General features: G+C 52.0%; 1 protein-coding gene and 1 long non-coding RNA gene across 4 annotated transcripts; one reads left to right on the top strand and one right to left on the bottom strand.

The window, feature by feature from the left end:
* The first annotated feature begins 17 nt into the window (after window positions 1-17).
* Window positions 18-10,586, top strand: LOC139680556 (uncharacterized). 3 transcript variants are annotated; one of them, XR_011699368.1, is made up of 4 exons: window positions 18-151; window positions 2,474-2,536; window positions 6,390-6,647; window positions 8,536-10,586. It is a non-coding gene; the product is annotated as an uncharacterized lncRNA (long non-coding RNA). The 3 variants fall into 3 exon arrangements; XR_011699369.1 differs by having other exon boundaries at window positions 6,390-9,129; window positions 9,568-10,586; XR_011699367.1 differs by having other exon boundaries at window positions 6,390-10,586.
* On the bottom strand, window positions 10,185-13,234 carry PDRG1 (p53 and DNA damage regulated 1). Its single transcript, XM_071573266.1, has 5 exons — window positions 13,036-13,234; window positions 12,861-12,936; window positions 11,690-11,764; window positions 10,862-10,942; window positions 10,185-10,530 (listed from the first exon to the last, which is right to left on the bottom strand). The coding sequence occupies exons 1-5, from the start codon at window positions 13,117-13,119 to the stop codon at window positions 10,448-10,450; spliced, it is 399 nt and encodes a 132-aa protein (XP_071429367.1). The 5' UTR covers window positions 13,120-13,234; the 3' UTR covers window positions 10,185-10,447.
* Window positions 13,235-14,633: the final 1,399 nt, after the last annotated feature.

The raw sequence follows: 14,633 nt of genomic DNA, 5'->3' as shown, positions 1-14,633 counted from the left end.
GCTCCCTGTGCGGCTGCATGGAAAAGCTACAGTAGGAATGGTGGGACATGGATTGTAAGACCTGCTCTGTTCTAGCTCCCTGTGTTCATGCAGAGAGACAGAAGATCAAAATTGAGCCTCCTCCTTCACAAAGAGCAAGCAGTTCTCAATGGTATCCATATTTATTTATTTTTCCCCTCAGAGTATGTGGTGCAGTTGATCCCCAGAAACTTCTCGAGGGTAATTAAAACAAGTCAGACTGTGGGAGCATTTGTTTTGCTGAATCTTATATTTCTCTTTCTTACCCAGCTGAGTCAGAACAGCTGCTTAGCAAAAGATCTGAAGAGGTTTTGGAAGCAGTTAGAAAGGGAAGCAGGAAAGCCTAAGGCAAGAAAATGTGCCTTTATTCTGAAGACCCTCAAAATGCCTTCAGAGTACTACTTGTTTGTGGAAGAGTTTTTTTAGAATCCTGGCATTGCTTGGGTTATGAAGCTGGTAAGTGTGTGCTTTCCCAAGGAAAGTGAGAGATGAATAGACTCCTTCGTTCTGCAGAAGGAGAGGAAAATATGCAGGAAACCCGCAGGAAGGATTGGGCAGAGCAAGGTGCCATGGAGCAGCAGCACTCCTGGCCAGGGTCCTGGCCAACATGTCCCACCAAAACACTCCTTCTTGTGGAACAGTTTATTTCAGCAGTGGAAAGTCATCTCAGCTTATTTGTAGAGCCAAAGTTAACTCAGTGGTGAAGGTATAAAGTGCAGAGCTCTGTGTGGAGGAACAGACTGTGCTCCCAGGGGTTCTGGGTGTGGGGTTATGGCTGAGTTCATGCTCTGAAGTCTTTCAGTTTGGCTGCAGGTGTGCAAAAAGGTGTGGGGGGTGCAGGGCAGGTGGTTAATTTGGCTTCTGTTTAACAAGCATTAGGGCAGCCCCTAAAGATGGAGCTATGAAAACATCTGTTTGGTTTCAGGGAAATCCCACTGCATTAGATGTCAGCTGGTGTTAAGTCTGGTGTGAGCTTAATGAGAGGAATTTCATCACGAGAATGTGAAGAGGTTATGAGAGACTCCATCATCACAAAATCCCAGAAGGGTTTGGGTTGGAAGGAAACTTAAAAATCATCTCATTCCAGCCCCTCTATCATGGGCCCAGACACCTTCCACTAAATCAAGTTGCTCCAAGGCCTGTCCAACCTGGCTTTGAGCACTTCCAGGACTGGACATCCATTAGCACCTGGAGCACAAGTAGAGGTGGATTTGGTTGGCATAAGCTTCTCTCTTCTCTGCATTTGGAGACATGAAGGGCAGCCTTGTGCTCTGAGTCATGTTTGTCCCCTCAAACCCACAGCTGCCTGGAGCTGTGCTGGGCACAGAAACTTCCACTCCAGCCAGTGACCTGGGGGTTAACAAAAAACTGTGTTTCCTTTAGAAATTCTGACAGCATGAAGGGACACTGAGCAATGCCTTCCTTCTGCTGGAGGATTCAGGCCATTTAACATCCTGAGTGATGTGTCGTGGTGCATAATTAAAAACACCCCACCCATGAACCCCACAAGTGAGCAGTCCCTGTGCTTTGTGCAGCACGTCTGGCAAGGAGGTGGGACAGGAGGGTTTGCCTTACCCTTGAGAGAAGTGACTGGGAGGTAATTATGCAAACTAACATGTGAATTAAGCCAGGAGGATAGCAGCTAGTGATTATCTAACTCTACAAATGGGAACGTGTTAATTGGCAACAAACCCCTTATATTAAGCTGATGTTATGCCCTGCAACCTCAATTAACACGGTAAATAACCAGAACACAGTAAACAAGGGTATATGAAAAGTCTGTGATTAGTGAAATTATACCAATGACATAAACAGTTTGTGGCTGACCTCAAAACTTGCAGGCAAGTGAAAATAAACTGCACATTCCTCCTTCTGCTGGTCTGTGCTCTGGAGCAGCCCCGTGTTGTGATGTCCCGAGTTGCCCCCTCCCACACTGGGAGGCACTGGTGGGTCAGGATGTGCCCAGTGTTGCATCCCGGGGCTGCAGGAACCAGGAGCTGCTTTGGAAGGTGTCCCTGGGGAACTGGGCTCCTTGGGTGCCTTATCTGGGCCACTCCTCACCCTCTTTTGTATGACGTGCAGGCAAGGATTTTTCTGCTCTTGTTTGCCTTAGTTTCCCAATATCTTCCTTGACTTTCCTGCTTAATTAAGGTCTTCAATAACATACACAAATTTAAAATGGGACTCAGAATTCCCAACAACATATGTTGCGTTACGTGTATTTCTGGAAGCGCGTGGCAGAGTTTGTTTATTTGGAGCTGTGGGACTTCCCCATAGGCTGCCTTTCCTGCAGGAATCCTCCAAACACCAATCTGAGCTTTATTTGTTGGATCCCCCTGCCCCCATAACCTTAAATAAACACAAGCAGCTGATGAATCAGGTTATGCACTGAAATCCTGGGAAACCACAGGAATTGCTAATGTTCATGCCACTAACTCTGCTCTTCCATCTGTAGGCTGGCAAGTCACAAGGTGAGGAAATGTTCCTGAAAACTGAAGGATGTAATTGATTGGGGAAGGTGAGAATGACTCTGTCTCTTTTTGGGAAATATCCAAAAGGCGTTTTGTTCTTTTTGCTTTTATTTCATCCTCTCCTTCTGCCAGTGGCTTGGTCTGTTCTCCTGTGCCCTTCTCCTCCAATGTTCCTGCACCATTCCCCAGGGCAACAACAAAGGCTTTTACAGTGGATTTTCCCAAATGGATATTTTCTCTGGGATCTACTTCTTACATTTTGTGTACATATTTATATATAAAATCCTGATCTCGGGTACATTGGGCAGAAACTGGGTTATATGATACATTTATATATATAACATATGTATATTTTATAATATATTTATACTATACATTCTTGGGATGGTCCTGCACAGTGTCAGGAGCTGGACTTTGATCCTTGTAGGTCTTTCAGCTCAGGATTTTCTGTGATTCTGTGATTTCTCTCCATTTCATAGGGTTTAACAGGACAGTTTATGCTCTAGTGACAGCTGTAAGTGCAGACCACCATTATTATTCCAGAAATGGATTTCCTTGCCTTAATGCCCAGTTGCTCTTTCCCTCTTCTCCCAGTGCCTCCCACTGAAGGCCTGATGATGCTGAGGTGGATTTGTTTGCTTTTCTAATGCAGGATTTACTCGGAATAGCAGAGGCAATGGCTGTATCCTGCCTGTGTGCCATTCAGAGGGTAAAAAAGGACTGTTCAGTTCTAATCCCTGGTATGGGAGGCATCAGATGAACCTTGTCACTTCCAACTCCTGCAAACATCTACAGGACTCTGCTGTCCCATGGCTGCTGCTGACACCCTGTCTCTCTCCAGTCCTTTTTCACTGGAAAACTGGTGTCACCAGATCACTGGAAATGTCACTTTGACAAATCAGCGCAGAAAAAAGCTGAAATGTCACTCCTGGTTTTATTGTTAGTGGTTGAATTTGCAGCCTTTTTTCTTCCTCAGGTTCACAGAATTTAAGGACAGGGTGATTCACAGGAGGGAACTGTTTGATTTCCAGTGTGTCACCCTTGCTGCTGTATTGAGTTTGATGGCTTTCATTTGATTAGCACGTCTTCCCCAAAGGTGTGCCACCTCAATTCGATGGCTTGGGAGACAAGAAAACCCATCACTTCTCTCAGTGAAAGTTCAGCAGAGTTCGTGCTTGCTCAGAATGATCAAAAGCCCTTCCAGAGTGGGGGAGCAGCAGGAGAAGGTGTGCTGAGGTTTGGAGACAGGATGACATGGAGAGCTTCATGGAATCGTTTGGTTTGGGAGAGACCTTAAAGCTCGTCTTGTTCCAACCCCCCTGCCATGGGCAGGGACACCTTCCACTAGACCAGCTTGCTCCAAACCCCACCGAAACCTGGCCTTGAGCAGTTCTGGGGAGAGATGTTACAACCCCCCTCTGAGGTGGTAACTGAGGTTCTGCTCAATAGATCCCTCGGGGTGAATTGGAGTGAAACGACACTGAATGACCCGTGTACATTAATGAGGCTGGTTTATTTTAAAACAATTTAATTGCAGCAGAAAGGAGATATAAAAATATCGTGAAGAAAATATATAAGAAAAAGGAAGAAAGGGAAAGAATGGACAAGAGGAGACAGTGGAAAGATATCACCACCCATGGATCCAGTGATGATGTGATGATTGGAATTTCAATGTCCGTGTTCAGAGTGATGGTCACAGCCTTGATCTGTTCAGGGTGGGGCTCATGAGATAAAAAATTCCATATATTTTCAGTCCTAGGGGGGAACGCCTCGATACCTCCCCTGGCTGGAGAGTTTTACACTGTAAGATGCAGCTGTTCCTTATCGGGAGGAGGAACCGGGCAGGAAAACAAACATTACCCCACCTCGCAGGATCTGCTTCTTATCGGCCTTTCCCCCTTATCTGGTTGGAAAACACTTTGTTGTAGGCATCAGTGCCGCGTTATCAGGGAGACAATAGATCAAAGGGCTCAGGCGAAGTTTGGTTTATCACAGCGGTGCATTCGGAGAGTTCACAGTTTCTCCGGGCAGTCTGTGCCGGTGCCTCACCATGAGGTGCAGTACCAGCTCAGGGCAACTGCTCTGTCCTTTTCTAGTTACCCCACTTGTTTACCTCTGATTTTTACCTTTTTTCTGCAATTTTTGGTCCGATAGCATCATGGAGTGTTGGAATTCAGCTCAGGTGTCTGAAGATGAGGAAAACAGGGACAGACAGGGAAAATAATTGGTGCTGGGGCACACAAGAGCTATTAGAGTGAGAATTGTGTATTTGCTTGAGCAGAAGAGTCTGTTTGTCTTGGATCCGTATCTCTGCTTCATCCCAGATGTTCCTCTCGCAAAGGTGGCAGCACAAAAGACTTCACCTGACTGACCGTGGGCAGGTGAGTGGCACAAGCTGCCTGCAGGCTGTTCCAGCTGCCTGCGGGTGGCATCTCTGGCAGGTGCTGGCAAGGTGACCTCCCCCTGCCACCTGCCACTGTGCTGCCTCCTCTCCTGACACCCAACCATGTGATTTCCTCGGTAGCAGCCTTAGGAGTGAGGCTGGGCCAGTGTTCTGCTTTAAGGATGCTTTGTGTATCTGTAAGGTGGATCTCTCTGACTTTAAACCCAATATCTTTCTGGTGAATGCCCTTCTGAGAGGCAGACACAGCTTAGCCCTTCTCCTCTGAGAGCTCAGGGGTACAGCAAGGCTGGCAGTGCTGCACAGCTGTCACTGGGAGCTGACTCTCAGGAGGTGACAGCTGAGAAAGAGAGAGGAAAAAATATTAAATGGGACGTCAGATTCCTCCTGAATCTGAGATGGGAGTCAGTGTTTGAGCATAACAGATGATGGTCTTGAACTTCCCATTTTATGGGCTGCTCCCTTCCATGAATCCCTCTTGTCTGCAGGGGAAGGAGAGTCTTTGCTGCACCCTGAGAGCAGAGAAAATGCCCATTTCTGCTGTGGAACTTCTGATGGGGTCCTGGGGTCTGTTTCCTCCTGCAGCTGCACAGCAGTCAAGCCTGGAGAGTTCATGTGGCATGTGGAGTTGGTGGCTCCAGTCTTCTGGTCTCTGGCCTTTTATTCAGAATCCTTACTGGGCTTTGGGAGACTATAATTAGAAAAAAAAATCACATGGACTGAATGTGTGGTCATCTGTTGGGAATAGCTTTGGATAATTGTTTGGATGTCTCCAGGCTGCAGGTGGGTGATGGAGCAGCTCAGACAGTGCTCAATCCCAAGTGTGGGGCAGGGCCAGAGGAGGTTCTCATGGATATGGAAAAGCACTTTCGGTGTTCAGGAGGGGATTAGCAGCAACAAACACTGCTCTGAGGTCCTGACATCCCGATCCATCAGGATCTGACACCCTAAGGGTGTTGTTAAACATCAAAGGAGTTACAGCATCGGGCCAGCTGCTGGCCCTGAGACAGGGATGTCTAGTGATGCTTCTGCACCCTGTAGGTCGGTGTTTGCAGGCTAAGAGAGCTGGTCTGGAGCTGAGTGAGGTGTAGAGAGGTGTGTGAGCTGGTTCTGTGAAGGAAGCTGCCACCTGGAAGGATAGAGCTGCTTTCACTCAGACTATCAGCACCACGTAACTCTCTTGGATCTCTAGCCCTGTGTTGTGAGACTTTGTCACTTTGGTTATTTCTGGAAGATGCTCCCCCCAAGTATCAGCAAATCACAGTATCACAGCACTTGCCAGAGATGGAGGGTTATGATATCTCTTCTGTTTATGTATCCCATCAGCACTGATAAACCTCCCTACGGTGCTGTTTGGCTGCCAGCAATGAGCAGCACCATGTCTGTGGTGCACCAGCTGAGAGATAAACCAGGAGCTGAGGGTATTTAAAATAAAACAACAAAAAACCCACCTTGAAATCAGAATTTGACTTTTTTCTTTTATTTTTTTTTAAATACAGGTTTTGTCCCTGACTAAGTGAAAAATATTTATCATGAAAGTTCAGCTGAAATTCTGAGAAATTTATTTGCCACGTGCCCAACCCAAGTATTGCGACAGCAGGAACCCAAGAGTGCAACTGCCTTGTCATTACAGGAGCTGAGAGAAACAGAAACCACAAGTAGTACTACAGACATGACAGGCAAAAATAGAATTATTGTTCTTTCAGCTTTAATCACCTAAAGTGCAAGCAGTGCCATAGGATGGTAATTTCCTTCAGGTGTGATTTACGTTGATGTTGCTCTCCTACAAAATGCTGTCTCTAATTTCTGTTTTTAACTCTTCCCTCTCCCAAGCTGTGGTCACTGGTGTTACCTGGTGCAGCCCTGTGTCCTGTCAGCTTCAGCCCAGCACTTCACGTGGTGCCACTGGTGACAGCTTTGTTTCAAATGAGCAAATAATTGCAGCTCAGCTCTGGGCTGAGATAACTCTTAACATGCACAATCTACTCTGTTCACAGCCTCAAACAAAATTACTCTTAGGCAGCCTGCAGGTAAAGAGCAGCTGGAGTAACTTCAGTTGGTCAGGAAAGGAATGAATTGGAATGAAAGTCCTTGATGTCATCACGGTGCTGCTGAGCTCTCAGAGAGGGATTTGAACCCTCTGCTGGGAATCTGTTCACCACAGACACCCCCAGCTGCAATTAAAAGGGGTTAATGCTCATTCTGCAAATCCTTCTCAGCACTCAATGCTTCAGCATGACTTTGTTTTCACTTTTCTTTCTGGAAGCCAAAGGGATTTTTTTTTCTTTAGTACCATCAAGAACAGGAATAGAAACTTTGCAATAAGCTCAGAATGTTCTTTGGCTCAGCACATGGGAAAGAGATTTAGGGTTGGATTTCCTATTGCTTCACACTCATTCCTGCCTGGGTAATGATTTTGTGGGCAGGCATTTCTCTTAATGAGCCAGTGGCAAAATGACTGGTTTCCCCCTAATTTACTGTTGTAATCTCAACTGGGTTCTGGAGGTAAATGCTTCACCTTCCCCCGTGCCAGTAACCAGGAAGACTGAACTCCAGTGTCACCTTCTCAGACACACTTTGTGTTGTAGACAGGAGGGGCAGGGAGGTGAAGAAGTTTATCACTTTCTGAGGAGTTTTATTAGAATGTTTGGGATGGATGGTCTGGTTTCATGACTTTCTTGGCAACTGACCATAATCCTCTAACCTTTACAGTAATTAAATGATGAATCTCCAGGAGCAGAGCAAAGTAAGGAAGCATTCTGCTCCTTCAGAGTGGGAAAACAAGGCAGCACAGGCTGCCAAGGGACTGGAGCCCATGTCAGAGCTGGGGCTTGCACAAGAGCTCTCTGTCAGAGGTCCTTGTGCACTGTGCCTCCCACTCGTGCCACTGCTGGAGCACCCTGTTCCCAGCAGATGGTCTTAGAGCAGTTTTTGATTGACTTTACAACTGTGCAAACCCCAGATATTAATAGCAGGGAGATGTCCACTGTTTCAGCTGTTCATCTGTGTCGCTGGTTGCCTGGAAGTTGATTTCTTCGTGCAGACAGGGAATTGTCATTGCTCGGGTACTTCAGTCCGTGGGTTTGTTGTTGGCTGACAGGAAGGACGAGCATGTTGGAGGCTTTGACCTGATCTGGAGGGACAGGCCTGTCAGCAGAGGGCGAGGTCTGGGTGCTCTGGTGAATGAGAACATCACAGCAAACACACATTTTGGTGCAGAACTCAGCCAGTGCTGGCAGGTGCCCTGCTCAGTGCTGGAGATATCTGCCCATCAGCAGGAGTGCACACACCTTTGCTGGACAACAGGAGAACAAGACCAGGTGTGTGAGCTCTTGGGGAATTAAGAGACCAAAAGGAGCAAATGCTTCCCCCAAAAACCACCTGCAGTCGCTGCAGTGACTGTTTGCTGGGCACTTACCTGAAGATAGTTGTGTATTTTACTGTTGGGAAGTAGACCTTGGATTCTCCATGCTGACACCCACTGTAACTTTGTGCCACACACACCTCAATGTGCCTGCAAACAAAACTGGTGCCCAACTAACAAAACACGAGTGCAGCATCACCTGAAAGTGAAACATCACCTCGCCTCTACAGGAAGGAAGAGGAAGGTGATGTGTAACTCCCCTGTTAACATTTTCTTTGCAGGCTGCTGTGGTGCCAGGAAGAAACAACTGAAGCAGCTTTTCAGGAATCTCCCTGCGCAGCTGTTGTGGTTTCACAGCACACAGTGTGGTGCTGAGCCCAAGCTTGGGGTGGGAGAGACCACCATGAAGTTCCCTCTCTCCCATCATGTCAGGCATCAGCAGTTCCCACTGCTCTCCAGACACCACTGGCTCAGCACGAGGCACTGGCTGAGGGTTTCCCAGTTTGGAAGCTGCAGTGGGATTGAATGAGGAGTTTTAGCTGTTGGGCTGCTCCTCTGCACTGCAGAGCTTAGTTCTGTTCCCCTGTGAGAATACAAAGGGGTTAAACACATTCTGCACAGCAAAACAAAGCTCTTAGGGCAGGCAGGCACTTGATCCTCCTCCTGCTACTACTATGGAAACATGTCAGAGAAGAAAACCTGTTGCCATGAGACTGTAAAAATAACCTTCCCATCACGTTATGGAGCCACGGACTGGCTGCACCACCACGGGTTATGTAAGAGCAGTTCTGACACCGGGATGTGGCACTCTGAGCTCCCTCTGGCTCCCAGGAGACAGACAACCTTCTGAAAAAGCTACAAGCAGGACACTCCAGGTAGTAAGTCTGTGTTATTTTTAGTCTGTTTCTGAAACATTATCCTTAAGTGGACAGAGGCACTTTTAGGGTACGTGGTGTCAAAAGACCAACTAATGGTAGTTGGGTTTTTAGGTTTAAAGAAATCACCCCTCGATTTTAAGGCATCTGAAACAGGGTGTTTTGTTTTTTTTTAACTCTGCATAATTTGAAGCATGTGTGGAACTGGCCAGGGCAGGAGAAGGCCCTGCTAAGCTGGGAGGTGGTCAGGGAGCCAGGGGAATGGTGGTGCTGTTTGAAGTTTTCATGGCTGTGCAGAGGCAAAGAGAACAAAGGACCAGGTCCAGCTCTGTTACTCGTGCAAGATTTGATGGAACAGATGAGCCAATTCCAGAGCTGGAGAATGAAGGACAATGGGCACTTTTAGTTCTTAAATTCTATCTAGGAATATCTTTGCAGGAGTTCAAAAAATAAAAGGCTTAGCTGGACCCAGACACTTCCCTGTACAGGAAAAAAATCAAACTCACTGTGGTTCAACACTAACTATGGTAAGTTTTTAAAAATCTTCTTATGCACTTCACAGAGTTGTGCTGGGGGAGGACCTTGAGACTGGAGCAGGGAGTGTAGAAGACAGTAATTTGAAGAAACTATTATTGGTCACATCAATTGTCCTTGTACTACAAGACAAACCTGGTGACTATCCCTGCTCAGCCCTCCTCAGGCTTTTTCAAACATAGTGAAGTTTTATCCCTTCATCTACTCCTGAAAGCCTCGTTTCTGTTGTCTTTTGCTTTCCAACAGTGGAACATGTTTTCCCAGCAAGACTAAAAGGATGCTGCCTCCTCCTGCCCCTCCCTACACATCTTAGACAGATTCCTGCCGTGCCTCAGATTTACAACTTTGCTTTGTTTGAATACCAGGGGCGTGCACAACTCCTCTGCTGTGCTTCAGGCATGTGGTGGATTCCCAATCCCTCCTACTCCTGTTCCCAGCGTGACAATGAACCAGCTCTGACGCCAAACCCCAGAAGTGCTCACACAACCCCCCAACAAGGAACACACACACGGAGTCAGGAATGTCCCACTGCTCTCATTTTAATGATCCCACTTCCACCCCGGCCACGGGAATCTGCCCAGTGCTGAGTCCAGCATGGCTCTGACACGAGTCCCAGCATGGAGCAGGAAAGGGTTTGTGATCCAAGGAAACTGCAGTGCTGAAGCTGAGGAGCCAAATGCCTCCCAGGGCCCTCCCTGGGGTGGGCTCTGGGCACACCAATGTCCTGCAGACCCTGAGCCCCATGTGACAGTCCAAACATTGCCATGACAGCAGCAGGGCCACCTCAGCCCTCCACGATGCGGTTGATGAGCTTCATCTCCTCGGCAGACATGGGATTCAGGTTGAACCCCTTCAGCTCAGGCTTACCTGAGAGAATACACACAAAAATCAGGATTTTGCTACAGAACAAGGGAAGCAGTTCATGTAAAACTTGAGAGGGGCTGGGGGGAGGGCAGGGGCAGCCCTAAAAGCCAAAGTGGGGTCACCCCAGCACACAGGGGGAGGTGGTTTGGTGGTTTAAGGGGCAGGTGGGTGACAGCTTTGTATGGAGACAGACCAGGCTGCTGGGGCAGGGAGGGAATTGCAAAGCCAGTGGGAAACCAGCTGCAGGAACCCACAGGGCTTGGGAATTTCTGGTCCCTCCTGACACATGTGTCTGCTCCCAGGCCCTGAGAAGGTTCCAGAGCAGGAGGTTTACCTTGAGCCTCATAGAGACGGTTGACTTTCACACGCAGCTCCTTCCGGAGGTTGTTTATCTCCTCATCCAGCTGTTCCTGGTCTGGAATAAAACAGGTGGGAGTGAGGAGGACTGCAGTGGGCTCTGGGGTGAAGGCTCGATGTCCCAGGGGACCCTCAGTGCAGGAGCCCACCCTGGGGGTCTCACCCTGTCCTCCACCACGTGCAGGGCTGAGCCCCAGGAGCCTTCGTGCCCAATGTGCTTCCCAGGGCACAACCCAGTTCTGCTTCCCAGAGTCTGTGACTCCCTCGAGGAGCCTGAGGCACCTCCAAGCCCATCCCTGCATAGAACCCCATTTATTTTGCAGGAGCACCTCCCCTGTGAGGAAAGGCTGAGAGAATTGGGGTTGCTCAGGCTCTGGGGTGACCTCACTGCAGCCTTCCTGTACTTGGAGGGAACTTCCAGGAAAGATGGGGCAAGACTGTTTACAGGAGCATGGAGTGACAGGACAAGGGTTCAGAGTGAGAGAGAGTAGGTTTAGATTAGATATTAGGAAAGAATTGTTTGCTGTGGGTGGTGAGGCACTGAAACAGGCTGCCCAGGGAACACGTGGCTGCCCAGGGAAGTTGTGGATGCTCCACCCCTGGAAGTGTCCAAGGCCAGGCTGGATGGAGCTCTGAGCAACCTGGCCTAGTGGAAAGGATCCCTGCCCATGCCATGGAATGAGATTGAATCTTCAAGGTCCCTCCTAACCCAAACCACTCTATGACTGTGATTTTTCCAACATCTTGTTAGTGAAGGCTCCTGTTGAGTGGCTGAGGCCCCACGGTGCCCTCGGGGCTGGCTCACCGTGCTGCAGCATGGCCCGGGCCTGGGCCTTGGGCAGCTCCACGAACATGCTCCCGAAGCACACCATGGCACTGTCTGTGGGCAGAGAGCAGAGGGTAGGGGGGCACAGAGGGCAGAGGGGCACAGAGGGGGCACAGAGGGCAGAGGAGGACAGAAGGGCACAGAGGGCACAGAGGGCACAGAGGGTAGGGGGGCACAGAGGGTACAGAGGGGCACAGAGGGCAGAGGGGGCAGACGGGCACAGAGGGGCACAGAGGGGGCACAGAGGGCAGAGGGGGCAGACGGGCACAGAGGGGCACAGAGGGGGCACAGAGGGCAGAGGGGGCAGACGGGCACAGAGGGGCACAGAGGGGGCACAGAGGGTACAGAGGGGCACAGAGGGGGCACAGAGGGTACAGAGGGGCACAGAGGGTACAGAGGGGGCACAGAGGGTACAGAGGGGGCACAGAGGGCAGAGGGGCACAGAGGGGCACAGAGGGTACAGAGGGGCACAGAGGGCACAGAGGGGCACAGAGGGGCACAGAGGGTACAGAGGGCACAGAGGGGCACAGAGGGTACAGAGGGCACAGAGGGGCACAGAGGGCAGAGGGGCACAGAGGGTACAGAGGGGGCACAGAGGGGCACAGAGGGGCACAGAGGGGCACAGAGGGCACAGAGGGGGCACAGAGGGGCACAGAGGGTACAGAGGGGCACAGAGGGTACAGAGGGTACAGAGGGTACAGAGGGCAGAGGGGCACAGAAGGGCACAGAGGGCAGAGGGGGCACAGAGGGTACAGAGGGGCACAGAAGGGCACAGAGGGGCACAGAGGGGGCACAAAGGGGCACAGAGGGGCACAGAGGGTACAGAGGGCAGAGGGGCACAGAGGGGGCACAGAGGGTATAGAGGGGCACAGAAGGGCACAGAGGGGCACAGAGGGGGCACAGAGGGCAGAGGGGCACAGAGAGCAGAGGGCACAGAGGGGCACAGAGGGCAAAGGGGCACAGAGGGCACAGAGGGGCACAGAGGGGCACAGAGGGCACAGAGGGTACAGAGGGGCACAGAGGGCAGAGGGTACAGAGGGGCACAGAGGGGCACAGAGGGCAGAGGGTACAGAGGGGCACAGAAGGGCACAGAGGGCCCATCACTGCCGCTCCCCCCAGCGGGACTGTGGCCGGCACATCGCGGCCTCACCCTCGGGCTGCGGGTCCCTCTGCAGCGCCCGCAGCGCCTCCCGGTTGCGGTTCCGCTTCACGTCCAGGTCCACGATCTGCAGCGGGAGACAGAGAGAGGCAGGAGCTGCCGGAGCGGCCCGAGCTCGGGGCTGCCGGCGGCGGGGCGGGGGAGGCGCACGGGGGCCGGGCCGTACCTGCTGCCGTGTGGCCAGCACGTCCTCGGCCAGCTCCTCCACCTCGGCCAGGTACCGCAGCACGAAGGAAGGATCCCGGGCCATGGCGGGGCCTGCACCGGGACAGCCACCGGGACAGGCACCGCCGCCGTTCGGGTCCGGGCCGCGGCCGCAGCCGAGCCCGAGGGTTCCGCGGCGGGAGGGACCGGGACCCGCGCGCCCTCTCGCGGCCACCGCCGGGAGCGCGCCCGGGTCTGCCCCGCGGGCACCGGGACAGGGACCGGGACAGGGACTGGGACCGGCACCGGGACCGACACCGGGACCGGCACCGGGACAGACACCGGGACAGACACCGAGACCGAGACCGTCCCCAGCCCCGCCCGGCCGAAGGATGGAAGGGCCAGTGTGGCCGCGTGGCACTGAGCCCCGGCGTGGCCGTGTCCAGCCCCGCAGCCGCAGCCCCGGGGGTCGCGGGGCCGCACCCCCTGCCCTGCCTGGTCCCCTCACTCCTCGTGAATTACTTATGGCTCGTCACAGCCCGTGCCCTCTCTCCCGGCCCCACCGTCTGTCCCCTCTCCCTCGCCGCTTCTCGGCGCGATGCCGCTGTTGGCAGCTGCGCCCTCGAAGCATCAGGTGGCCTCTCTGTCCTGTTTTCCCCCCAGATCGCAATAAAGGGCACTCAAAGCGTGGGGCGACGAGCTCAGGTTTCCTCTCGTGCAGCTGGTGGCTCCTCCGGAGCTCGACACCCAGGACCTGCCATCCCCAGGGAGCGCAGCCGGCTGTGTTGCCTCCCGACAGTTTGGCTCACCCCGGCCAGTCCCAGTTCCCCCAGTCTGCGCTGGGCAGGGACCAGTCTTGGGAATGCTCTGGCGCGTCACTGCGTCCATCTGCTGCCCTGGATGACCCTGCCTGCGGGAAGAGAAACATACTGCACCTCCGAGTGGGTTTTGTTCCCTTCTGTCTGCCCCACTCATCCATGAGAGAGGAGCCAGAGAAATGGGGTGTGGGAGATGCAGGGAAACCCAGCCCTGAGGCTAGAACTGGCAGATTCTGACTCGGTGGTGGGAGAGGGGCCCCAGGAACCCACTCAGGTCTGGTGGGGACACGGATTTTCGTGTCCCATATTCCATGTCCCTGCTCTGGACAGAGCTCCGGAACAGCATCTTGTGTTTTCAAATGCCACCCTGTCCCTGAGCAGCCATCTCTGCCACCCTGGCCATGCTGCTCAGCTGCTGCTTCCCTGGTGATGGCAGAGGGACCTCTGGTGTGCCCTGGATCGGTGCTTTGACAGGATGGAGCCCCAATGACTTGCCTGAGGCAGTGAGCACAGCCTGGGGGAAAGGAGAAGCCCCCAGTGCTGGGGGCCCTGGCTGGCTGGCACATCCTTCATGGGACTCACTGGATGAGGAGCTCCCCGAGGGGTATGTGGTGACCCCAGTGCCCCTTCAGGGCTGCTAGAGACAGGAATCACAGGGGAGAGGGATGGAGGGAGCGAGGCAGTGGCTGGCCAGTGGTCACCACACACTTCTGTGGGCAAATAATCCCTTAAGGGAGATTACCCAGATCGGAAGATTACTGGCCCTAATCCCATAAGGTCATTTGCTCCAGTTAACAGAGGA

This window comes from Pithys albifrons, chromosome 18 (assembly GCF_047495875.1).
Source record: "Pithys albifrons albifrons isolate INPA30051 chromosome 18, PitAlb_v1, whole genome shotgun sequence".
Lineage (NCBI taxonomy): Eukaryota > Metazoa > Chordata > Aves > Passeriformes > Thamnophilidae > Pithys > Pithys albifrons.
This window is presented reverse-complemented; position numbering and strand designations above follow the sequence as displayed.